Source organism: Berghia stephanieae, chromosome 1, assembly GCF_034508935.2.
Source record: "Berghia stephanieae isolate SIO BIC M18660-M18661 chromosome 1, UCSD_Bste_1.3, whole genome shotgun sequence".
Classification (NCBI taxonomy): domain Eukaryota; kingdom Metazoa; phylum Mollusca; class Gastropoda; order Nudibranchia; family Aeolidiidae; genus Berghia; species Berghia stephanieae.
The window spans coordinates 35,732,791-35,758,808 of record NC_088360.1 but is presented as its reverse complement, the minus strand read 5'-3'; the positions used below and the strand labels follow the sequence as shown (position 1 = coordinate 35,758,808).

General features: G+C 35.2%; 1 protein-coding gene across 1 annotated transcript in view; it reads left to right on the top strand.

The window, feature by feature from the left end:
* The window catches only part of LOC144973126 (DNA replication licensing factor mcm5-A-like), a 15,938-nt gene extending 220 nt beyond the window's left edge, over window positions 1-15,718 (top strand). The window contains exons 1-16 of the mRNA XM_078915195.1: window positions 1-294; window positions 2,155-2,281; window positions 3,587-3,715; window positions 3,960-4,132; window positions 4,298-4,453; window positions 5,973-6,054; window positions 6,299-6,552; window positions 7,857-7,968; window positions 9,502-9,570; window positions 9,922-10,062; window positions 10,233-10,409; window positions 11,499-11,614; window positions 12,092-12,220; window positions 13,067-13,209; window positions 14,155-14,282; window positions 14,798-15,718. The exon at window positions 1-294 is cut by the window's left edge and continues 220 nt beyond it. Of these exons, the coding sequence (XP_078771321.1) occupies window positions 137-294; window positions 2,155-2,281; window positions 3,587-3,715; window positions 3,960-4,132; window positions 4,298-4,453; window positions 5,973-6,054; window positions 6,299-6,552; window positions 7,857-7,968; window positions 9,502-9,570; window positions 9,922-10,062; window positions 10,233-10,409; window positions 11,499-11,614; window positions 12,092-12,220; window positions 13,067-13,209; window positions 14,155-14,282; window positions 14,798-14,899 (2,196 nt within the window). The 5' untranslated portion in view covers window positions 1-136 and the 3' untranslated portion in view covers window positions 14,900-15,718. The remainder of the gene's footprint in view (window positions 295-2,154; window positions 2,282-3,586; window positions 3,716-3,959; window positions 4,133-4,297; window positions 4,454-5,972; window positions 6,055-6,298; window positions 6,553-7,856; window positions 7,969-9,501; window positions 9,571-9,921; window positions 10,063-10,232; window positions 10,410-11,498; window positions 11,615-12,091; window positions 12,221-13,066; window positions 13,210-14,154; window positions 14,283-14,797) is intronic.
* The last annotated feature ends 10,300 nt before the right edge of the window (window positions 15,719-26,018 follow it).

The window sequence follows — 26,018 nt, the reverse complement described above, 5'->3', positions numbered from 1 at the left end:
CAATAACTTTTCCTGCTATCGGCTTGCCCTACACCTTTTGTTGAATAAAAAGTTGTAAATTATCCATCGGTCGAGTTTTCATTTGAAATAGCAATTTTACAGATTACACAACTCTAACACTGTCATTAAAGTAATAATGGAGACCGGCTTCGATGACGCAGGTATTTTCTACAGTGATAACTTTGGTGATTCTCAGCAAGCTGACGATCAACAAATCGACCGACAACAGGTGCAACGTCGGTTAAAGCAATTCATTCGTGAATTCCACGAAGGAAACTTTTCATATCGATACAGGTCTGTATCCTGTCCCAGTCTCATTTCATGATTAAAATATGCACATTTTTCCCCGGTGCCTGTTTTTATTAAGTACATAGATTACTTGTTATTGCTATGCTCATCTATACTTCTACTTCTACTCATCTACTCCCTGACTCTAACTCACTGGCATCTTATATGGTGCTCTGTCCACAGATATGCTTCTCTTTGGCTCTGCCTTTGCTTGTAATGATGATCAGGACCTAATACTAATCTAGATTGTCTACTTTTACAACTTACTTTATAATTGAATTGAATATAAAAATTAGCGTCCTCCGTCCTCCTATTCAAAGGGTAGTAGTAGTAGTAGTTAGTAGTACAGTCCACTCCGGATAATCCCAACATTTCCCAAGAAACGGAATTAATTCTATATAAAGCCACTGGTTAATTACAACAAACTTCGGTTAATCGCAACAAATTTTCGCCCTCAAAAGGTGGTAAATTCAAGAAATCAAACAAAATGGATGAAATCGTGACAGGTTGAAGAATCGAGAGTGAGCCAGATTTAATGCTGCAGTAGTGTGTCACCACTCTATTACAGACAAAAGAGGGCGAGATTTTGCAGTATGGGTTTGTAATGTCATCTGTGGCCATTAAATAGGAGACGAAGGGGCTGGGCATAGTCTTGACAACAGGTAGACAATGACAGTTGTAAAGAGAAACTGTCCTTTGTTTTGGGATTGACAACTGTGCATTGTGACCAACGAGTTTGGTGAAAGTTTACTGTCTGTCATCACGGCTAATATCTTTGACTCTTACAAATGTTGAGAAAAAAAGAGTGAAAGCTATTCCAATCAAAGCTGTGACAAAACCTCTACAGGGCTGCCATATAGTTTTTATTTCAATCAAATTCCACAGTCTGGTGGACTAACAACAACTGGTTGAGTTTATCATATTTGTGTAAAATGTTGCAATAGTGGACAGTAAACTCAACTTCGGTGAATCACATTTTTGTTGATCCCAAGGTGTTGCGATTATCCGAAGTGGACTGTAGTAAGCAAATGCTATTGTCCGTTTAACACTATTAACTGGGGATACATTCCGGCTCTGAAGGACTATTGCTAGGCAGTCCTTACTGAGTTAGAATTCAGAATCCTCTTATTATTATGACATAATCCTCAACTGTCTCTGTCATGATCAGTCCTAAATGAAGTACTTTTTTCCCATTTCAAAGTCAGAATCTGAGTAATAAAACATTGAGAGCCCAAGATTGGTAGTGGACGTTGAAGTTAAAGTAAAGTTAATTTTTTTCAGATTGAGTTTGAGGTCCCAACAAGTGATGACCAAAAATCTATTTTTCTACAACTACTTGTTATTTTTGCTTGTGGTCAGCTTAACGTAATGCAGAAACAAAATTTTGTAGGGTAAATAAGTAAAATTTCTTTTATTCATCCACGGTGGTAATTTTTGAGGGGGGATTCTTGAGAAAAGACCAAAATAACATATCCATTGCTACAGTGCATGGCTGCAAAGTGAGTAATAGGGGCTGAGTTTCTTGCTCAAAGAAAACATGAGAAGGGACAGTAAGGCTTCAACACTTGTTTTCTGGCAGAAGGGCAATCCTTTATCCACCTGGCAACCTTAATGCAGATTTTATAACCATTTTAGTTTACCCATTTTGACAAAGATCCTCTTGTTGTGTCAGTGTGAGACTTTGAAGTGGTTAGACGAACTACAGAAATATTTTGTTCTTGGATCTTCTTTGATCTCTTCAAATATTATTTGCTACTTGATGGCCAGTTCTACTTACTATCATTTTCCTTTTTACTAAAGGACCTTAAAGGGTTGCTGTATAACCCCTAAAAACAAAGTTATAATATTGATGTATTTGAATTGCAGAGACCAGTTAAAGCGACAGTACAATCTAAAACAATACTGGTTAGATGTTGACTTGGATGATGTTGGGAGTTTTGATGAATCCCTGGCTGACAAAATTTTGAAAGAACCTTCTGAACACCTGCCCTTGGTAATATTTAATAGTTCATTGGAAAAAGTATTTTGAGAACTTTGAGGCTTTACTTATAATCACTTTCATTAGAAAACCTTAATTAAAATGTCAATAGCAAGTTTATTTGGTGAAGCAATAAGGTTTAAAAAAACAAAACTTGAGCTTTTATTACACTGTGATATCCACTCAACGTGCTCAAAGCACCTATAAGGTGATCATTTTACACCCGAGTACGGTGAGAGAATGTGAGTAAAGAGCCTTTTCCAAGGACTCAACTATACGCTGAACGAGGCTTGAACCCAGGATATTGTGATCCGAAAGCTAGTGGCATACCTCTAGACCACATAGCCTCAATATCTGTAAAATAACAAGATTTAGAAAAACCAAAAATGAATCCACAATCTTTATTTTCACTGAATATATGAATACAACATATATTCAAGATATTTTTCAAGACATATCTTAGTCATTGTCTATGCACATATTTCAATTTTTTAATAAAGTTGTTTGTATGTAGACAGACACTCATTTAAGCAGACACAGCCTTGTCCTATGCCAATCGGTTTTTGCCTGCCCAGAAGAAAAAGAATGATGAAAATTGATTAATCCAAAACGGGTTGATTCTAATGCTTTTTAAAACATAACAAGGCTATGAAATCTTTTCCAGAAATTACTGGGTAAAACTCTACATCTTACCACCTACATTCTTCAGTGCCCTCTTCTCCACCTATCATCCCTTTCACATCCTAAGAAACTGATTAGGTTTTCACCCAATAGGCGGGTTTTTTAAGATGGTTTCCACAGTTCAAGATAATTTAGTTGAAAGTCCATATAAATGATGATGGTTTTAAGATGCATAATTACATTTGATTGTTATGAAAGGAACGTGGGATGCATCACAAATCCACAGGGTTGTATTTTAAAACAAGATCAAAGCAAACAAAATAACACCCCCCGAAAAATTATTTTTTATACTTTTATAAAAACATTTTGGGAGATATCATAATCAGAAAGTCATGGGTAGATCTTGATTTTTTTTACTTGAAACTTTTCCAGTTTTTCTCCCCGCCTTTTGGTGTCTTCACCTGATAACTAGGTAATGTTTCCACCTTAGATGCATTATATTAGGTGATGGCCACGCAATCGCAATGTAATTTGACATTTGAAGAAAATGGTTAAATCTTGCCTTGTGTGAAAAATAACTTAATACCAAATATAGGTTGTGACGATAAAAAAAATCAATAACATATGTGCCATTGTTACTTTTTAAATTAAGACTAATTGCATTATGATAGTGATTTCATTATTTTATTTCAATTGTAGTTTGAAAATGCTGCCAAGGAAGTGGCAGATGAAATTACAAGACCTCGACCTGAAGGAGAAGAAGAAGTTCAAGACATCCAAGTTATGTTGACATCTGCTTCAAATGCTTGTGGACTTAGAGACTTAAAGGTACATAGTGTTTTTCTGCACCTTGTTGATGATGCATCTTAATGGATCGTTTTTATGCACATCTGTTGCACAACCGCAATCCACGCTGTACATTGTCTCTCACACTTACACCAAACGATTAAGATTATTGCATTGCATATATTCTGATCGCGTGTTTATAATAAAATTAAGTCAAAGAATTTAAGCCAGAAAAGCTTTTTACAAAGAATACAATTTGAGACATTTTTGATTGCTTGATTTTCAGTCTGACCAAATGTCACGCCTGGTGAAGATCCCTGGAATTGTGATTGCTGCATCTGCTATCAAATCAAAGGCAACTCGTCTTGCCATCCAGTGTCGAAGCTGTGCTAATGTCATCAATAACATCCAGGTGAAACCTGGTCTAGAAGGATATGCCATGCCACGTAAATGCAACACGTAAGGTTTTAGATTTGTACCAAAATCATAGTCTAGGTTGTTCGAATAAGAAAAAGACTTTATTTTTGTTTAGATTTTCAATTTTGTTTTTTTTAACTTTTTTGTTTGAAAGGATTTTTAAAAAAATGAATCCTGTTAAGTGATCAACATTATTTTATGTTTCAGAGAGCAAGCTGGTCGGCCCAAATGTCCTATAGATCCATTCTTCATAATCCCAGACAAGTGTAAATGTAATGATTTCCAGATTTTAAAGCTTCAGGAAGCACCAGAGGATGTTCCCAATGGAGAGATGCCTCGCCATTTACAGCTTTATGCTGACAGGTGTGTATTTGTGGATGGTTAGATGATCAGAGGTACTGAAATAAAACTGAAAAAGCGGGTGGTTGGATGGGAGCATCACCCTTGAATCATATACCTATGATGTTCGCATGGGTGTACGATCCGATAGTGATGTCGTTTCTTCTTCTCTTTACTAGCCTATCCTGCTTCTTTGGTTTGTGATTGTATTTTTGACAGGGGATATTTTTTTTCCTGTAAATCCTCTGCCTGTTTGTTCTTGGTTATTTATAATTTAGCTTATGATATCTTTAGGTTATGCTTTTGATTGACATTTGTACTATTTTTGTTAGATTGCTTGTTTTTTTTGTTTCAGCGGTCTCTCATATAACCTCAATTGTGTTGGAAGAGACCTAAAGCAACAAACAAACAAAAAAAAAACTGAAAAAATTGTATTCTGAAAGTTATTCATAAATGTTGACTGCATTCTTATTGATTTTTTTTTTTCAACCCGACTCATGTGAGCTGTTGTAAACTGTTAACAAACTAGCAAACCATGTTTTTAATATAGAGTAAATTCCGACAAGTATAACATCAGTCATGCTTTGGAAAGTAATCACAGCAATAGTTCATAAACTTAACAAATGAATAAGTTTACTACTGTAAAGAGAGAGAGAGAGAAAAAAAAAAAAGACCTACAAAAAGATTTAACTGTTTCAATACTGATAACTTTCCCTCTGCAGTCATCTGTCATTTTGAGCATTGTCTTTGGGGTAACCGGCAACATATTTAGACGTTGATTAATTCTCTTGTTAAAACAAAACTGTCAGATTTGATTATTTCTTTAGCATCTAGTTGATAGATTAAAATATTGTATTTACTTATGAAATTGGCATTTATTCCATTGAAAATGATTTTTTTGAGATTTTTCGTGATTGATCCTACCTCCTGTTTTGTGTGTGTGTGATAAAGATAAAATGATCAGATGTAACTAGTTGAATAAAGTTGGAGAGTTTTAAGAAACAGTTGAGTGATTTACTTAATTTAAAACAGTAATAGCTATGATGGATTATTTGTATAAAAGAATAGTCAATGTGAAATATCCGTCATGCTACACAGATTACATCACAAGTTTTTCGTAAAACTATGCATCGTCTTATGAATAATATGGATTGGACTTATACAAATGTTTCAATATAAATGAGACAGAAAATATTTGCGGAAATACTCATCTATGGTATCTAGACGTGAACATTCTCCCACAAAAATTCTCGTCCAATGTACTGAATCAGAGAGATTAAAGCACTCCATGCTGAATTCATGGCTATATTAAAACAAAAATAAATTGTTTCAGTTGCTTATGTTTTTAAATATTCGAATTCCATGTTTCATTGTTCTTTTTTTTTTTTTTTTTAAATCTTCTTTAATAAAATATTTATTTTAGCAAATATTACTTCTGCATTTTCTATCTGAAGTCTTGGTCTGCTTCTCACCAAATTGTGAATAATGACTGTTTGTATTTTTGAGTTTAGGTAACTATCTTCAAAATGTTTCTCTTACACAGATATCTGTGTGATAAAGTTGTCCCTGGTAATAGAGTCACCATTATTGGAGTTTATTCCATCAAGAAAACTGCCAATCCAAAGGTACGTTCATTGTCCCTGTATGATTTTATTTTAGATACAGCCAAAGTTTTAGAGGATAATTTGTTATAAGGTGTGTAATTTAATCAGAGATAGAGATATGTTACCACCAACTACACTGCCTCAATTTTATTATTTAATGTAAATTTTCACAAAATTTCTGACTTTTGGTTTTGTATTTTTTCTCCCTGCTTATCCTATCTATTATAAAATTCTTTAAAAAATGAAATTGTTATCTCCATTGCAGAGAAATACAAGAGACAAGGTCAATGTTGGCATCAGGCTTCCCTATTTCCGTATGGTAGGGGTCAAGGTAGATACAGATGGCACTGGAAGATCTACTAACACACTGACACCTATTGAGGAGGAAGACCTACGGCGTTTGGCAGCTTCACCGAACATCTATGAAACAATTGCTAAAAGTGTGGCTCCATCTATTTTTGGTAGTTTGGATATGAAGAAGGCCATCGCTTGTCTCCTTTTTGGAGGGGCAAGGAAAAGGTAATGGCTTCATATTAGTTACTGTTGTAGAGTCTCAGTTGTTGATCACAACTATGTGAGCACTCAAAGTAGGGTATATTTTGTCTCTGTTCTCCCTTCCATGCCCCTGCCCTGGTCTTAGAGTTAACTTTGTGTGTGAAGTTGACTTTGTCTTAGGTACCATAAACCGTTTCTTTGAAGCTAATGCAAACTTAAATCTTTCAAACGCCTTTGACTTTTGGAACAAATAATTGGTGTTAACTGATACACTCCCCTTTTCAATCAGTACCCATCTCTTATTTATGTGATAGTGTGTGGTTTTGTGTATTTATTTTTCTCTGTTTATTATGCTTATTGACTTGGAATAGTTATTCCAGAGTGTTTCAACTGATTTTTGATTGGAATCAGAATGCTGAGAGAAATAAAATAGTGGTATGAGAAAAGCAACATAAAACATTTAAATTTACCAATATGTGAAGCTTGTAAGGGGCCCCTGGTAGCTGTGGTAAGGCAACTGTCTCACAAGCAAAGGATTGATCCTGGGTGCTAAGGATACAGAAATAGAAATGAATTCCAGCTCTATGGGTCTTCATTATCATTTGACACAGCATCATTATCACTACTACTATCACGACAGCATCATTACAACACCATGACATTGCAGCATATTACCACCACAATATCATTGTCGCTGTCATTGCTTATTCATTACTGCTACTACAACTTCTTTATCAGCATCATGACCATCTGGGTGTGGGGTCCTTTGACATCCCATGGTGTGCAGTTATTCCTGATCACCCTTTCTCGTTATAACAAGTCTATTTAGAGTGGAGAAAAAACAGATTTGAAAAGTCTCTTTATTTCTGATGCACCATTGTAGTATTAGTTCTGGGACTTTTTTAATTTTTCCTTGTAAATCATCTCTGTTACGTATTGTTAGTTATCTTTTCTGTTTTGAATAAACTCTGTAAACATTTGAGTGTATGTTCCTCTCAGTGGGATCCAGTGATTGTGTCAAGATGAGACTGTAAGGTGATGTCAAACTAAATACTGATAGTGTGCTCTTGGAATCTACATCTGTTCCCTATTTGAACCAGTCCCCTTTGTCTTTCTTTTTCTTGGGTACCATTACTTGTATTCTAAATTTTTTTCATTATTTCTTTTTCTTCCTTCTTACTAGCGCTGAAATGAGTCTAATGTTGCGAGCGCCCTAAAACCCATTAAAGCAAAAGTTAAAATTCACCATGACCACCACTGTTATATCATTACCACAAAGCAACACCACAGCTTAATCATAGTTGCACTTGAAATTTTTCTTTGAATAGACTTCCTGATGGTCTGACGAGGAGGGGTGATATTAACATTCTTATGCTTGGAGACCCTGGTACGGCCAAGTCACAGTTGCTCAAATTTGTGGAAAGATGCTCTCCAATTGCTGTATGTTTTATTCATTTAACACAGTATTATTTCACTATCAGACCTGCCTACTGTTTTAAGAAAATTGGTAGAATTACGAAATATTGGCTCCAATTTCAGAATGTCATGAGCACCCCTAAGTTGTTAAAACTTATTGATTTTGAAAGTTGAAGCCAGACTACATGATTTTAAGGATTTTAAGTGTTATTTAATCTTTGGGAGGGTAAATTGTTGATTTTAAAAGTTAACTATAGTGCCTATGATTTTTCTCTCCTAAAAATTATGAAATTTTAGATTTTCAAGTAGGCAAGTCTGCACTATTTCATAACAATGAGGCTTTTTGCTGCTATTTATATATAATTTATTTTTTACTTGCTCTTTTCTTTCTTTCCAGCTATTGTGTCAAATGAATTGAATAGGTCATTTTAGTCGTCTTATGAAAGATAATACTTTTTCTTTCTTTGTTCTGGGTGGGGTTCCTGACCTCCCATAGTGGGCAGGGGGGTACATACTGTGTCTTCTATCCCCTTATATCTGTTTTCCAACATGCTTTCCGTCTTTGTCTTGGAATGAGATTACTTGGTTTTGTCCTGGTCCTGGCCAGATCCCCTGGCTAAGAGGGAAACAGTCGAATGTATAGTTAGTTTTGGGAGATATTTTTTTCATTGTAAATCATCTCTCTGTTATGCACTGTGCTTTCTTTATATTATATATGATTTGTAAAACATTTGAGTGTGTTCCTCTTAGCGGGGACCTGTGCTTGTGTCTGGATGAGACTTTTAGTGATCTCAAACTAAGTACTTTGATGGAGTGCTTTTGGAATCTACACCTGTTTCTTATTTGAACCAATTCCCCTTTGTCTTCCCTTTTCTTGGATGATTTATTGTATTTCTAGAACTTTTTACTATCCCATTTTCTTCCTTTTTACTGGCGCTGATATGACCTTAATGTGTTGCAAGCGCCGTAAAACCCTTAAAAACAAAAACAAAAACATCTTTCTTTGTTAATCATTATTTTGTTATGGGTTAATATACTTTTTAGGTTTATATCTGTTATACTTTGTTAACATTTATGGGTATCCTTCATAGTTCCCTATTTGAATCAGTCTCTTTTTTATCTTTTGGTACTTTTAATTTAGATCTATACCATTTCTCCCATCATCTTTTTACTGGCGCTGAAATTACCTAAAAGTGTCATGGATGGCATAAAAATATCCGAAGCAAACCAAACCTCTTGTGATATATTTTACAAAGAAATCTAAAAAATACAAAGGAAATTGTTCGAAGTTTCATTTTTCTGATTTTCTTTTCATGGTCTCATTGTTTTATAATGCTTTGGTTTAGAACTTGATTAATACTGTTATTATTATTATTATTATTATTATTATTATTATTATCGATTCCATTATTGTTAACTTAATCTGAAATTGATGATAGTGAGGTGTCAGTTGTTAAGTCTTCTTATATTCCAACCTGTCAGTTTTGAAACCAATTTTAATACTATTTAAAGTTTTTAGTTTTATGATATTTATTTTTGTTCATGTCATCTTCCCAGGTATACACATCTGGCAAGGGGAGTAGTGCTGCTGGTTTGACTGCATCTGTGATGAGAGATCCTGCCTCGGTTAGTTTGCCATTTCTGAAAGATCCTTACTTACATGGTACAGCATGTCATCAGACTAGATTATTCCATTTAAACGCTTCTTAGCTGAAATAATCAGTCATTTATGAATTTTAACATTCACCCTTCTCTTTATACACTTCATGTCAAAGTGGTTATTATTCACCAATATTTGTGTTGGTGAAAACATTCAGAAGTTGCATGCATTATTGATCTTGGTGAACCAGACATTATATTTTCTCATTTGTCCAAGTTTGATCAGGTGGTTAATAGCTGCCTTATGATGACAAATCATTGCTATTGATATTTGTTATGATTTTGGATTTATTTTGACTACTTTTTTCCTTCATACAGCGTGGATTTGTCATGGAGGGAGGGGCTATGGTACTAGCAGATGGAGGTGTTGTCTGCATTGATGAGTTTGACAAAATGAGGGAAGATGACAGGGTGGCTATCCACGAGGCCATGGAGCAACAGACCATTTCCATAGCAAAGGTAGGTTACATTATTAGTAAAATGGTTGCACCCCAAGACCTAAAAATGAATTAAGATGCAGACATCCAATTTCAATTTTAAAGTTCCTGCAATTAAATATTTGAATTATTGTTTTGGTCCAAATTATGTATGTGTTTTGATACCTACCAAACCCATTCTCTCTTTCCCAGGCTGGCATCACAACTACGTTGAATTCAAGATGTTCTGTTTTAGCTGCTGCTAATTCAGTATTTGGTCGGTGGGATGACATCAAAGGTGCAGAAAACATAGACTTCATGCCAACCATCCTGTCAAGATTTGACATGATCTTCATTGTTAAGGACGAGCATGATGAACACAGAGATATGGTGTGTTTACTGATGTAGATAGTTAACTTATCAAGGGATTGGGCCATTTAAAATTTCACAGATCCTTTTCATGGCTCCTTTAACTGGAAGAATAACAGGAACAAAAGTTTGGTTCTAAATGACCATAAGTATGAATAGTATGTAAATAATGAAACGAATAAAAAAAATTAGAATTTTTACAGAGCTGCCAACCTACTGCAAAATATGTGGAATTGTACGCATTTTCAGTGATTGTACGCTTGTATGCATTTCCCCCAAGATTGTACCCATTTTCAGTGTTCAAAGTGACTTCAGTTTTCTCGTATCGCTGTTATCTTAAGCTTACTGGATCATTCAAATTTGTACTCCATACCAATTCATTGCTCTATTATTCTATAGTGAACTCGCTCCTATTGTTTTAGTCCGATATCATGAAATCGAATATTCATCGTTAGCCCGGAAGTCCGTTTCAAGCTTTTCCTTTTAGGCCCAGTTGCCGTCGATTTCAGGATTGTACCCATTTTTTATGAAATCTCCCCCATTTTGAGGTCCCATTGTACACATTCTCATCAGATGGGGTTGGCAGCTCTGTTTTTATGAGTATCAAATACAATATATATATATTTTTAAAAATTTACATTCTTCTGTTAGATGTCCATCATCTAGGTATTTCATGAATGTATATAGATAGTACATCAAATTTATGATGTCAGCAGAAATAGTGATCAAGGTTCAGTATGATATTATTGAAAATTTATTAACGTTATTTATAAATGTTGGAATAATTGGCATGGAGGAGTATTAATCATGACAGGTTTTAGTTATCACAGCTGTTTAATATTTTGAGAAGACAGCAGAGACAAATTTTCCCTGTGGGATGAGTAAAGGGAATTTTAATTTTTTAAATTTTTTATATTTATTTATTGTACCATTGACTAATAACTTGAGAAGTGGTTTGAGCACATTTAGTGGATATTGCTCGTTCAACTGAGTCTAAAGCATTCTTTAGTCCAATTTACAGATTTTCAGAATTGACTGCATTTAGATGAGACTATTTTGTGAGGTAAATTTTAAAGAAATAAACAACAAACTCTCTGGATTCTATTTCAGACTTTGGCCAAGCATGTGATGAATGTTCATCTTAATGCTTTACAAAGGTCAGAGGCATCCCAGGAGGGGGAAATTCCTCTGGCTACTTTGAAGAAATATATTGCCTATTGTAGAAAGTAAGTGAATTTTGATTTATTTCTTGATAAGGTAATTATTTATTCACCTTTTTGTTCCGACTGTTAATGTGATAAATACTTCAAATTTGCTGGGCCCTGCTTGAAATGACATTTTGTACTTTCTACAAGGAGCTTTACGACTAAAATAAATCCAGATAAATTCAAATTTGGATTATCGGAGTGAATGGTAGACATTAAAATTATATTCACCTAGGTATAAAGTCTACAAAATAGCAGCATTTAATTATTTTGCAATAATTTCTGCTCATGTTCCAGCCTCCCTCTTCTTTTATATTTTTCTTTTTCTAATGAAACTAATTTTCAATACTTTTGCTCTCTTACCTTAATTATGAATGTGGAACAATTCTTGATTTCAAAGGCAGTGTTTTCATAAAGCAGCTTGTTTATCAAACTATTTAAAAAATTTTTTTGGATGAAATTATAGTAATGAAAATTGTTTTTATTTTTGTTCATCAGTAAATGTGGTCCAAGATTGTCTGAGGAGGCAGCTGAAAAACTCAAAAACCGTTATGTTCTCATGAGGAACAGTGCCAGTGAATATGAGAGGGAGACAGGAAAGAAAGTCAGCATTCCCATCACTGTCAGGTTTGTGGATATATTTTACCTTTTTAAAATTTAGAATTTAATTTATTTAAAAAAAAAATTATTTTTGAATTGCGCTTTTTCTTAAGTTAGTTCTGTGATATGCGATCCTTTTCAAAAAGATGTCTACATTCACATTTTTAATGATTGTCAAACTTTTCCATTAGTACACCCTTTACTCTCTTGGTCTTCATTTTAACAAAACAATACAATTTTTTTTTATAGCTGATAGGACACTGCCTAGTGCCCTGTATCATTACAGATCTTTACATACCATAATCATTGGAAAAAATTATAGAATTAATTTAATATTAATTTATTCAACTAGAATTTTGACCAACATAACAATTCATCAAAATCTACATGAAATTCTGAAGCTCAATATGAACTAAATTTTTAAAATTATTAAAGTAATCGGCATTTTTCGTGGTTGGTTTAATATTATTCTGTACATTGACTCATATAAAGATAAATGAGTTTTGATGTATTGATGAAGAGCATTGAATGAATATTTTGAATTGATTAACTAATCAATAATATTTTCCATGTCACTTCTTATTCATTTATTCAAAGATGGAAGTTTCAATGAGATCAAATCTATGTTTGAATGACATCAAAGTTTAGCAACCTCTTAATGACACGTCTTTGGACATTTTCCACAAGAATAAATTGCCTTTTTCTGCAATTGACTCCAAGCAATTGCTATATCCAAGCATTGGTCTGAGTGTTGACACACATGATGTAATATAAGGATCTTAAAAACAAAAACTTTTAGAAATCAGACCAATAAGCTTTTGAAGCTTTCTTTGCAGCATTTTGTATAAAATGGTTTTTATTCAAAATTCACAGACAACTGGAAGCTATTATTCGAATTGCTGAGTCTCAAGCCAAAATGCGTTTGGCTCCTTTTGCAACAGATGCTGATGTAGATGAGGCTCTAAGGTTGTTTCAAGTTTCCACGTTGGATGCTGCCACATCTGGCAATCTTGCAGGTTTGTTTTTCTAAAATTTTTTTTTAGAAATTTCACATTGTATGGATAGTCTGGATTGGTAATATTACTATATGGACAGTCATTGTTTTCCTTTTGTAGATGTTAGTGAGAGAAGAATGGAAACCTCAAACACTATAAGATGTATTGTTCAAAAGAAAATTTTTGTTTGTTTTTGTTTTGGATGAATTATCACAAATTTCTGTCTAGCCATACATATTATATAGGAAGGTGGATTACAATTTTTATTTTTTATTTTGTTCATTGTTAAGGAACCCATGCAATCATGGGTGGCAAGTTTCCATTTTATGCAGGAAATTTGGTCTCGCAATATCTTTATATTTTAGAAATGAATCAAGTTAGGTTATGGCCATGAACTCTTATTACTTCTTGGACTGAGTGAAGAAAATGATTTTCAAATTCAAACATATTTTTATATGAATTTATTAACATTAATCCTGTCTGACCGAATAAGTAGTTTAATTTGAAAAAGACCTCGATCATTCCCTTTACTTTAAAATTATCCCATAAAATATCCTTAAAAATACATCTTATGGAAGACATGCACTATTGCACATGGGTAACTACTTTTGTTTTTAGATTAAAAGTGCAAATGTATTGCAATAAATTATTTTGTTCATAAATCTGTTGAGATAAGAATTGAATATGTATCCCTTTCTGCTTATTTTAATGTAGAGATGACCACATAACAATTATTTTGTTAAAGCCTTATTTTAATTGAAATATTTTCATCATTGTAATCAAAGGAAAAAAATTAACCTGTGCCACTTATATTGTCATTTTTTAGTGTTGGAAATGACCAAAAGTCGAAAACCATGACTCAATAGGCTATCAAGGAAATCTATTCTCAAAAGATTTGCTCTTTCCTCTTACAAAAATGACAACCAGAAGTTCTCATTTTTGTATCAATATTATAATGTCTTTCAGGTGCTGAGGGTTTCACAACTCAAGAAGACCAGGAACTTCTAAGTAGAATTGAGAAGCAGATCAAACGTAGATTTGTGATTGGGTCACAAGTGTCAGAGCATGCCATTGTACAAGATTTTACACGACAGGTGAGATAGTCTAGGTTTTTCATTTGATATTTTTGCATACATGTTTAATTGTTTGATAGGTCAAGACATTATATATCCTGGTTAAATTTGTGATGTCCAAAAGAGATGGCCATGCATTGGTGGTCACATGTCAAAATATCCTGAAATTTGATTAGCCCACAGGTCAGTTCTGATAAGCAAGGCTTGCATAATTATGGCAGGGAGGTATTAAATATATGTACTATGCATTTTGTAACAATTCAAAGTCTTTAATCATTATTTTTAAAAAAATAATTGAGCTTTTATAAAGCGCAAAATCCGCTAAATGTGCTCAGAGTGCTTTACATTGGGTCGCTGGCCAACAACAACACTTAAAATGTGGGATGAGACTTGACGCCTGTTAGGCAATATTACAAATTTTCCGACAAGACAACGCTGTTAACGGCCAGGTACTAATTTTACACCTGAGTATGGTGAGAGAATGTGAGTAAATTACCTTCTTGATATTTCTCTTTGACACATTTCTTTCCCCACAGAAATACTCGGAGAGAGCAATTTACAAAGTTTTGGCCTTGATGCTGCGAAGGGGAGAACTTCAACACAGAATGCAGAGGAAGGTTCTTTTCAGGGTCAAGTGAAGAGTGTGTTATTGTGTTAAGATTTGTGTGATTTTTGCTGTATAAAATGAAAGGACTGTTTCAAGTTTCATATCTGACCTTGTAAGATCTGGAATTATTTTACTTGTGATGTCTCAACTTGGCATTTACCAAATATATTGACTGAGCAACTGGTTTTTTTAATTGAAAGAAAGCAATGATAAATCAAAACTATCAAAATGCATTCACATCACGTTATGCCATACAAACGTTGCTGGCAACAGTAAGGTAAAATATGCATAGTATTGTTATTGAGGGACTTTCAGACTATCGTTATTGAATCTACTTGTTATCCTAAAATTTAACTGGTAAGTGAAAAAGACTACTGATCTATTAGGAAGTGTTAAGAAAAAAGTTGAAGCAGTGGCTGATTTAGGAGTTATATATTACTGGTAATGGAAATTAATCTTGATAATGGAAGATGGATGGTACATAGAGCCATTCAATATAAAGTGATAAAACAACTAATGATCACACAATTTTATAAGTGTTATGATTATTATATCTAGGGTTGGAGTTAGACAATTTTGTTGCTGTTACTTATTCTAATAGTATAGAGGCTCTTAAGACTTTTCTGCTGCCTTGGGGAGCATGAGGAATTTCTTGTTCCTTTGATAATTGCTGATATGTGAATGAATTGCGCATTGGTTATAAAAAAGTGATTTGGAAAATTTGTTAAATTTTCACATAGCTTTATGTCCATATTACTATTACCTACCTTGGAGTAAATCTGTTGTCATAAAAGTGATATTAATGATTTACAGATGTAAAATATTGTTTAATAAATCCTCAATTTGAAAATGTATTCTAGTTTTTCAAATTTTTTAACTTAATGTGGTTGTAATGGTATTGGGATGGACTTCTGAAAAAGATGACCCTGCTTGGCCTACGGAGTCTTCAGTGGACCTTAACTTTGCTATCTCTTGTATTGTTTTTGCTAGATGGCTTTATGTTTTTGTTCTGGAATGGGACTATTTCCTTGGCCTTGCCCGAGTCTTTCTCAGAGAACAGTTGGATTTTTTGTTTTTGAGAGATTGGGTTCATATCAGGTAAAACAGCTGGCCACCCGTGGTGGGATGGAGGTCACTTGCTGTGACTTCTATCCCCTTTGTTTTCTGAGATGCTTTCTGTCTTTGTCTTAGAATGGATTAATTGGTTTTGTCCTGGCCCTTGGCTGAGAAAAAAAAAATGGGGGATGATATTTTTTTTCCTTGTGTAATTCATGCCTCTGTTATGTACTGATACTCAGTTATATTTTTGGTTTTGAACATATTTTGTAAACATTCAGGTGTGTTGCTCTTATCGGGATACTGTGCTGTTGTCTGGATAAGACTGTTAGGCGATCTCAATCTAAGTACATTAATGGTATGCTCTTGGAATCTACATCTGTTTTCTATTTGAACCAATTCGCCTTTGTCTTTTATTTTCTTGAGTGCTTTAACTTTAATTGTAATTCTAGAATTTTTTTACTATCCCATTTTCTTCCGCTTTACTTGCGCCTATATGACCTAAATATGTTGCAAGCACTGTAAAACCCTTTAAAACACAAAACAAACAGTTGGCCAAGGATCAGTGAATGGGACATTATTTAAAAACTTCATACTTATACTAAGTGCATTATCATGTTGGAAAATTATATTTTGTCCAGCTTCAATTAAAATAATATGGGTGGGATCTTCCACATTAAAATTCCTGGGTGGGATTCCTGACCTCCCATAGTGAGCAGGGGGATACATACTGTCTCTTCTATCTCCTTGTATCTGTTTTCCAACATGCTTTATGTCTTTGTCTTGGAATGAGATTACTTGCTTTGGCCCTGGCCGGAGTACTGGCTGGGAGGGAAACAGTCAAATGCATAGTTATTGTTTTGGGAGATGATATTTTTTTCCTTGTAAATCATCTCTCTGTTATGTATTATTATATTTGTTATTTTGAATTTATAATGTAAGCATTTGAGTGTATTCCTCATGTTGGATTTTGTGCTTGTGTCCGGATGAGACTTATAGGTGGTCTCAAACTAATTACATTAGAATTACTTTAAACCGAAATTTTGGGGACCTTCTAAACCATTTCGGTTTAAAGACATTTTGGTTTAAAGCAAGTTCCCGTTTTGCGATGTTTTTCAAGGGTGGTACTATTTAATTGCTCATTTAATGGCAACACGGGTTGTTTCCCCTTAAACAAAGTTGTTGAATAAATGCCGTCTTGGTAACCATTTAATTTTTTTAATTTTAAAAAATTTTATTTTATTTTTATATTTTTTTGGATGTATTTAAAAAATATTTTTGGGGTTTTGTTTTTCCATTCAAAATTGTTGAAAAAGTTGAGTCTGGATACCGTGTTTTTTAACATATCTCCCCGTCTTGCTCAATTATTGTAACGTATAATAAGTACAGTGCTTTATTTTAAACATCTTTAAGTAAAATGTAAAGCTAAAATAAGATCAAAAGTTTGTGTGTGATAATTGATAATGAATGATGCGCAGCTACTCAGAGGTGAAGTGAAATGAAAATGAAAAGGCATGTCATTGCTAAGCTGTCTACTACACCCCCCTCTTTTGTTGAAAAGCCATTAGGTTCAAAGGCCTAATTACATAGAACCCCCCCGCCCCTTTCACACCCTCACATACACATTTAAACAAAGTGGAAATGAAATGGCATGTCAATGGTAAGTTGTCTACACCCCCCCCCCCCCCCCCCCCCCCCTTATTGTCGTGTTGAAAATCCAGTCAGTTCCAAAGCATCAACACAAGAGCGAGAACATCCTGATACACCCCTACCTCCCCCTCTTTCTTACTTTTTCGCCTGCCAGTCACCCATTGTCTTCCTTTTCCAGTCTGCACGATTGTCGTGATGGCCAAGTGCAGTGATTGAAGTGTTTGTCTAGCCCTCAACCCCACCCATACCCTCACCCTCATCTTACACTTTCGCTCTTTGTTTAATATTGCCGGGCATTATTATGTGTGGCCACCTTCCCAAATTTTTGAAGAAAAATAGAGAGAGAAAGAGGGAAGGTGCTCTCAAGTTGTTTCGATTTAAAGAAAGTCCTGCTTAGAAGTATTTCGGTTCATCAGAAGAATTTGTACAAAGATAATGAAGAAACGAGTACAATTTATTAAATTCTTTGCGGTTTAAGGTATTTTTCGGTTTAGCATCTTTCGGTTTAAAGTAATTTTACTGTACTTTGATAGTGTGCTCTTGGAATCTACATCTGATCCCTATTTGTTCCCAGTTCCCCTGTCTTACTTTTTCTTGGGTGCTTTATTTGTAATTCTAGAACTTTTTACTATCCCATTTTCTTCCTTTTTACTGGCGCTGATATAACCTAAATGTGTTGCAAGCGCCGTAAAACCCTTAAAAAAACAAAAACAAAAATTAAAATTCTGATAAAATCAACACTGCCGGACAGTACAGAGACATATTGGTTGACTTTATCCATTATCAATGGAACATAGAACAAGACCAGAAAATTTGGGATCAGTAAGAGGTGTTGACATTAAGAAAGTTGACTTTATGCGGATTCTATTGTGTATCCTCTGGGTGGGGTTCAGGACCTCCCATAGTGGGCAGGGAGGCACTTACTGTGTCTTCTATCTCCTTATGTCTGTTTTCCAACATGCTTTCTGTCTTTTGTCTTGGAATGAAATTACTTAAGTTTTGTCCTGGCCCTCGCTGAGAGGGAAACAGTCAAATGTATAGTTAGTTTTGGGAGATATTTTTTTTCCTTGTAAATCATCTCTCTGTTATGCACTGTATTGTTTTGTTCACGTTAGAAATGATTTGTAAACATTTGAGCGTGTTCCTCTTCGTGGGGACCTATGCCGTCAGGATGAGACATTTAGCTGTCCCTCCAGGAAATCGCGGCGCTTGCGGCCACAACGCGTCCGCGATTTTTCGCAATTTCGACAATTGCCGCAATTTTTTGCAATTTTCCATGTTCTGGAGTCACATATAATCATATACAGTGCAACCTCGATATAACGACATCGTCGGGACCGGGAAAACGTGTCGTTATAGAGGGATGTCGTTACAGAGAGGTTTCCTATGTGTGTATATCAGGAGGCGTTTTGGGTCTTGTGTAGTGAATGTATACACCCATTTTCCCTTTGTAGTTTATCCGGGCTTGGGACCGGCAATGAATGGAGAGTGGACAAAGGATTTATAAACAGTCCAGTGTTGACCTGTCACAGGCATTCATTGGGTGAAAGGCGAGCCTTCTGATTGGTGAAAGGCGAGCCTTCTGATTGGCTGCGGTGTTGTACAAATGTGACTATTGATTGGCTGAAAAAGAAGCGTTTTCATTGGCTACAATAAGAACTAGCTCTGGGCTTATTACGAGTAGACAACATACATAGAATGGAAGATACCACTTGTAATAGTGACGAACAATTTCATGGTAGACAAACACCTTCAAGGTTTGTCAGACCAGAAATGTCGTTATACAGGGGTTTTGCTGAAATGTACGTCGCTATAGAGGGGTTTTTATTACTAATGATATATAGTAAAATAAAATGGGACCTGAGTACCATGTCGTTATACAGGGAATGTCGCTATAACGGATGTCGTTACATCGGGGTTGCACTGTAATGCTAAACATAGGAAAATACTACTGCCATCGTCACACAAAACTATTAAAGATGCTATTTAATAATAGTTTTATTGCTAACATCAATCTATAATATATATATATAATATATATATATATATATATATATATATATATATATATATATAATATATATATATATATATATATATATATATATATATATATATTTTTTTTTTTTTTTTTTTTTTTTAAATTTATTTATTTATTTTTTATTATGGGTGTTTAATATACTACCATAAACATAGATTCATGTAACTCGGAAATAGAAAGTTTTTATGGTCGGTCCCCTCGACCTCGTTATTCCCCGAGTTCCACTGTATTATTATGATGTATAGATGTACTTGGAAATATAATAAAGATAATAATAATAATAATATTAATAATAATAATAATAATAATAATAATGATAATAATAATAATAATATTAATAATAATAATAATAATTATAATTATAATAATAATGATATTAATAATACTAATAATCTACTACTACTACTACTACTACTACTACTACTACTACTACTACTACTACTAATAATAATAATAATAATATTTTTTTAAATTTATGAGCTTTTCTACCACATAAATGTTAGGAATCCATGCATCTGTGTAAAAGTGTTGTTTTATGGGGTTTTTTCAAAATCTCCTGGTGGCATCCCCTGTATATACCTGGCATAATATTTCTTTTCTGAATATGCAATGTCAATATCAATGTAATTTATGGACACAATACTGTATAATACATACCAACTAAAATTAGTGGACTGTGCTTGTCATAGAATTAAAGCAAGTATAAATTATTGTGCGCTGTTTATTGAAAACGTCTTAAATTTGCAATTTTTGGAATTTTGGGTGCAATTTTTTGGGTTTTCATTTGCAATTTTCCTCGGGGACAGATTTAGGTGATCTCAAACAAGTACTTTGATAAAGTGCTCTTGAATCTACACGTTTCCTATTTGAATCAATTCCCCTTTGTCTTACAATTTCTCGGGTGCTTTAATTGTAATTCTAAAACTTATTACTATCCCATTTTCCTTTTTACTGGCGCTGATAAGACCTTAATGTGTCGCAAGTGCCGTAAAACCCTTAAAAATAAAAACAAAGAACACATTTAGGTCATATCAGCACCAGTTAAAAGGAAGAAAATTGGATAATAAAAACATTCTAGATGTACAATTGAAAGGACTTGAAGAAGTAAGACAGGGGAAATGGTTCAAATACTGAACAAATGTAGATTCCAAGATCACACTGTCATTGTACGAGGGCTCTTTCAGAAATAACCAAAGAATGCCCATTGCTCAGCAACCAGTGGAGATTTTTTAATTCTGTAAACAACATGATATTCCTTATTTCCTTACGGATATTCCCTGAAATTATAAAGTGCATCATTTTGCACAATGAATTTCTAGACGATTTTAAAGATGGCAGCCCACCTTGAAACTTGGTCAAAGGAGGAAATCAGAGCTGTCATACGTTTTTTGAATGCCAAAAGTCTGAATCCTACCGAAATTCATAAAGAACTTCAGAGTGTATATGGTGAGCATGTTATAAGCCGTACACAAGTCTATCACTGGTGTAATTTGTTTGAAGCCGGCCATTCCGACTTGACAGACAGGGAAGGGAGAGGGCGTTCGATAACTGCGACGTCAGAAGACAATGTGAAGCGAGTTGATGAGCTTATTCGTCAAGATAGGAGGTTGAAACTTCATGAAATCGCAAGCAGTCTTGAAATTTCGGAAACTTCTGCCCATAGAATTGAATTTGATGAACTTGGCTACAGAAAAGTCAGCGCAAGATGGGTTCCTAAGCAATTGACAGACAATCATAAAGAACAAAGATGGGACATCTGCAGGGAACTTTTGAGAAGAAACAAGAGCTCACGCAGGGTTCACGGGCATACTGCCAACGCCGGTGGAGACTTTCTAGGGCACGATGTGACTTTTCTTGACAGCATAGTCACCGGTGATGAGACTTGGTTGCACCATTGCACCCCAGAAACAAAGCAAGATTCGATGACATGGAAACATCCATCCTCACCTGTCGCGAAGAAATTCAAAGTCATGCGGTCAGCAAAGAAAATATTGGGAACTGTTTTCTGGGACAGTCGTGGTGTTATTCTGTTCGAAACCTTACAACCTGGAGAAACAATCAATGCTGCAAGGTACTGCCAAACTCTTGACAAGCTTAGGGAGGCCATCCGCAGAAAGCGCCCAGGGCAGTTGACCAACGGGGTCATTTTGCAACACGACAACGCTACACCCCACACAGCACGAGTGACGCAAGGTTGGCTAGAGAAATATGGATGGGAGATTTTGCCACACCCACCACACAGTCCAGACCTCGCACCATCTGATTATCACCTCTTTGGGCCACTGAAACGTGAGCTGGCAGGAAAGTGCTTTGATGTCGATGAAGAGCTTGTTGACCATGTGCGGAAATGGCTACAAAACCTTGACGGAAATTTCTTCCGAGAGGGTATCTATTCCATGGTGCGGCGTTGGCAGAAGTGTGTCGACAGACTTGGCTGTTACGTAGAGAAATGAAGGACGAGTCAAGGTATGAACACGTGCAAGAATTTTGTTGATAGCATAAAAAACGCGGATTTTACAGGCATTTTTCGGTTAATTATGAAAGAGCCCTCGTACTTAGTTTGAGATTACCTAAAAGTCTCAACCAGACACCAGTCCCCACTAAGAGGAATACACTCAAATGTTTACAAATCATATGTAAAGAATTTTTTAAATAACTACATAAGAGAGATGATTTACAAGGAACAAAATATCATCTCCAAAAACTATAACTATACATTCGACTGTTTCACTCCCAGCCAAGGACTCTAGTAATCTCATTCCAAGACAAAAACAGAGCAATTAAAACAGATAGAGGGGGATAGAAGACGCAACAAGTACCTCCCTGCCCACTATGGGAGGTCGGTAACCCCACCCAGAGAGATGATTTACAAGGGAAAAAAAAAATTATCTCCCTCAAAATATAACTATATTATATGCAAATGATCAAAAATTGCTACAAGAGGACTTGAATAGTCTCGAACAGTGGGCTAATGATTGGGGAATGACATTTAACGCGAACAAATGCTACATCCTCAGCACAGCTATGTTTTGTTTGTTTTGTTTTTAAGGGTTTCACGGCGCTTGCAACACATTAAGGTCATATCAGCGCCAGTAAAAAGGAAGAAAATGGGATAGTAAAAAGTTCTAGAATTACAATTAAAGTACAAAAGTAAAGGTAAGACAAAGGGGAACTGGTTCAAATAGGGATCAGATGTAGATTCCAAGAGCACACTATCAAAGTACTTAGTTTGAGATACCTAAAAGTCTCATCCAGACACAAGCACAGGTCCCAACTAAGAGGAATACACTCAAATGTTTACCAAACATATAATATAATATGTAAACTAAACATAATACAATGCATAACAGAGAGATGATTTACAAGGAAAAAAATATCATCTCCCAAAGCTACAACTATACATTCGACTGTTTCCCTCCCAGCCAAGGAATTCCAGTCAGGGTCAGGACAAAACCAAGTAATCTCATTCCAAGAGAACGACAGGAAACAATTGGAAAACGGGTATGGGGGGATAGAAGACACAGCATGTACCTCCCTGCCCACTATGGGAGTCAGCACAGCTAAAAAGTACAATGAGACCTACAAGTTAAACAACACCGTCCTGAAACAAGTCGACGATAACCCATACCTTGGCATCACCTTCTCAAAGGACTTGAAATGGAGGAAACACATTAACAAAATAACCCAAAAGGCAAGCTGCACCCTCGCATTTCTCCGTCGAAATCTTAGCCACGCCCCAAAGTCATGCAAACAAAACGCCTACCTCGCACTTGTGAGATCACAATTGGAATACGGAGCAGTTGCCTGGGACCCTTACCTGAAAGAGGATATTCAAAAACTTGAGAGAGTCCAGAGACAAGGCGTCCGGTTCATAACTGGGAACTATAAGAGCAGAACCACAGGATGCATGACAAAAATGTTAGAAGAAAGAAATCTCATCAGCCTCCAACAAAGAAGAAAAGAAACCCGTCTGTCATTCATATTCAAGATAATAACAGATCAAATACCATCAATAAAGGCAGACTCCTTTTTCAGGCCACGACCAAACAAAAGAAAAATCCGAGCACTCACTTTCGCCAACCACATAACCGAAAACCCCATTGACAGATACGACACAAACAATTCGAACTGCTTCAAAATCCCACAGACAAGAACACAAAACTACAGAAATTCTTTCTTCATTAGAACAATCTCGGAGTGGAATGGGCTGGATGAACTGGTCATCATGGCACCACACCGAAACGATTTCAAGGCCCGACTGACATGGGCCGGCGCCCAATGAGGACGCCGCTGAAATACAACCAGACCATTGGTTTCTTCAGCGCCAACCATACAGATGTTTCCCTTGTAGTTGTAGCCAAGGACTCTGGCCAGGGCCAGATCAAAACCCATTTCAAGGCAAAAACAGAAAGCAAACTTGGAAAACATACAGGGGAGGTGGAAATCCTGATTACTTGCTATTCAAATGATACCAAATTTAGATGACTATATTACAAAGATCTAAACAAAATATTGCAGAAATATAATGATTTGGGAAGAAAATTGGAGTATATGCATGGGTGCAAGAGTGCCGGCTACAGCCGGCCGATTGGATTACCGAAAAAAACGTCGCCGGCTTTTTGCGATTTGGATTTGATTGATTTTTTTAGTAAGTCCGTGAATCTTGCAGGCTTTTTCAGATTATATGTCTGGTCATAAGTAGACTTGCAGGCTTTTTGAGGTCCAGTTGCTTGCACTTGCACCCATGTATATGATAATGATAGCAAATTAACTTAAAAAATGTTAAACTGACCGAGATTGTATTCAGTAGCTGTTCGTTTGTTTATTTTTGAGGGTTTTACGGCGCTTGTGACACATTTAGGTCATTTCAGCGCAAGTAAAAAGGATGAAAATGGGACAGGGCACAAGAAAAGTAAGACAAAGGGAAATGGCACAAATAAGGAACAGGTGAAGATTCCAGAAGCATACTAAATCATTGTGCATGGTTTGAGATCATCTAAGTCTTATCCTGACACACACAGGTCCACACTAAGAGGAACCCCACCCAGCAGTAGCGGTTTGATATTGAATTAAACTTTCAGACGACTGCATGTCACATGTGGCCAAGTTGTAAATCTCTAGGAAAATAATATGAAAAGACAGAAATAAGAAGCATTAAAGATGGTCTGAAGAGGAAACTAGTTAAAATTACCGCATCTAAGTTTTTTCAATATATATAGTGGAATACGCTTAAAATCCATTGATAATGGATAAAGTCAGCCTTGATTAAAATCAACTAATCTTTTTGGTCCAGTGCTCTTGGCTTTATCAGAATTCCACTGTAATTACGTATTTCATTGAACTAGTGTTGACAAGACTGTGGCCATGTTGGTCTACATCAAAACTTCCTTTTTAATTGTCTCGTAGCTCTGTTTTATGAGGTTATGTGGTCTAGTGGTACGACTCTTTCCTTCAGACCAGAAGGTCTAGTGTTTGAGTCCTGTTCTGAGCTGAGCATATTTGAGTCCTTGGAAAAGGCTCTTTACTCACATTCTCTCACCGTAAAATGAGTAGCCTACCTGGCCTATAACAGCATTGCTTATGCTAGAAAAATTGTAATATCGCCAAACAGGTGTCATGTCTCGCCCTGCATGTTAAATGCTGCTGGCTAGGGACCCATTATAAAGCGCTTTAAGTATTTTTAGTGGATATTGCGCTACATGTTCTAGATTGACTTGTAATTCCTCTGATCTCTTTTTGAAAATCACCAAATAAATGTTTCTCAACATGGAATCTTGCAAAGGTGTATGAAGCAGTTGTGAACAAATATGGATGACCTATCTATGTATCAAAACGATGAATCAGTCTATAGTGTCATTCAATCATAATCGTTTTTCATTGAAGCTTTTTTATGTTAAAAATGTCATGATGTTTATTAATGATTCCATTAATTTGAGCACAAACGCATTTCATATGTGAATAAACCAACTAACAGAACACATCATTTGTGAAGTAAGAAGTTTATCATTATCATCATTGCATATATCAAATAAATACATTAATTGTACATGAGAAAAAAACAAACATTCCATTTACTGATGCGGTAATTTTGATTTTCTGTACAATTTTATTCTTATACTTGTACTTTTATACAGAGATGAATGACATATTGTTATGAAAAAAAAAAAATCTAACAAAACTTCATCCCTGGCTCATTGGTAGAAATTCCAAATGAGATAATGTCATCTCTTCTTAAGTAACATGGCTGTTATATGTTAAAACATTTACGGATCTATTATTATTATTATTACTATTATGAAAAAAAAAGAAAGAAGTAGACTAATCAACAACAATATTCAATAAACAGTCTAAAACAACTTTTCTTAATCTCTCTACATATTCATTCAGATATCAAACAATAATA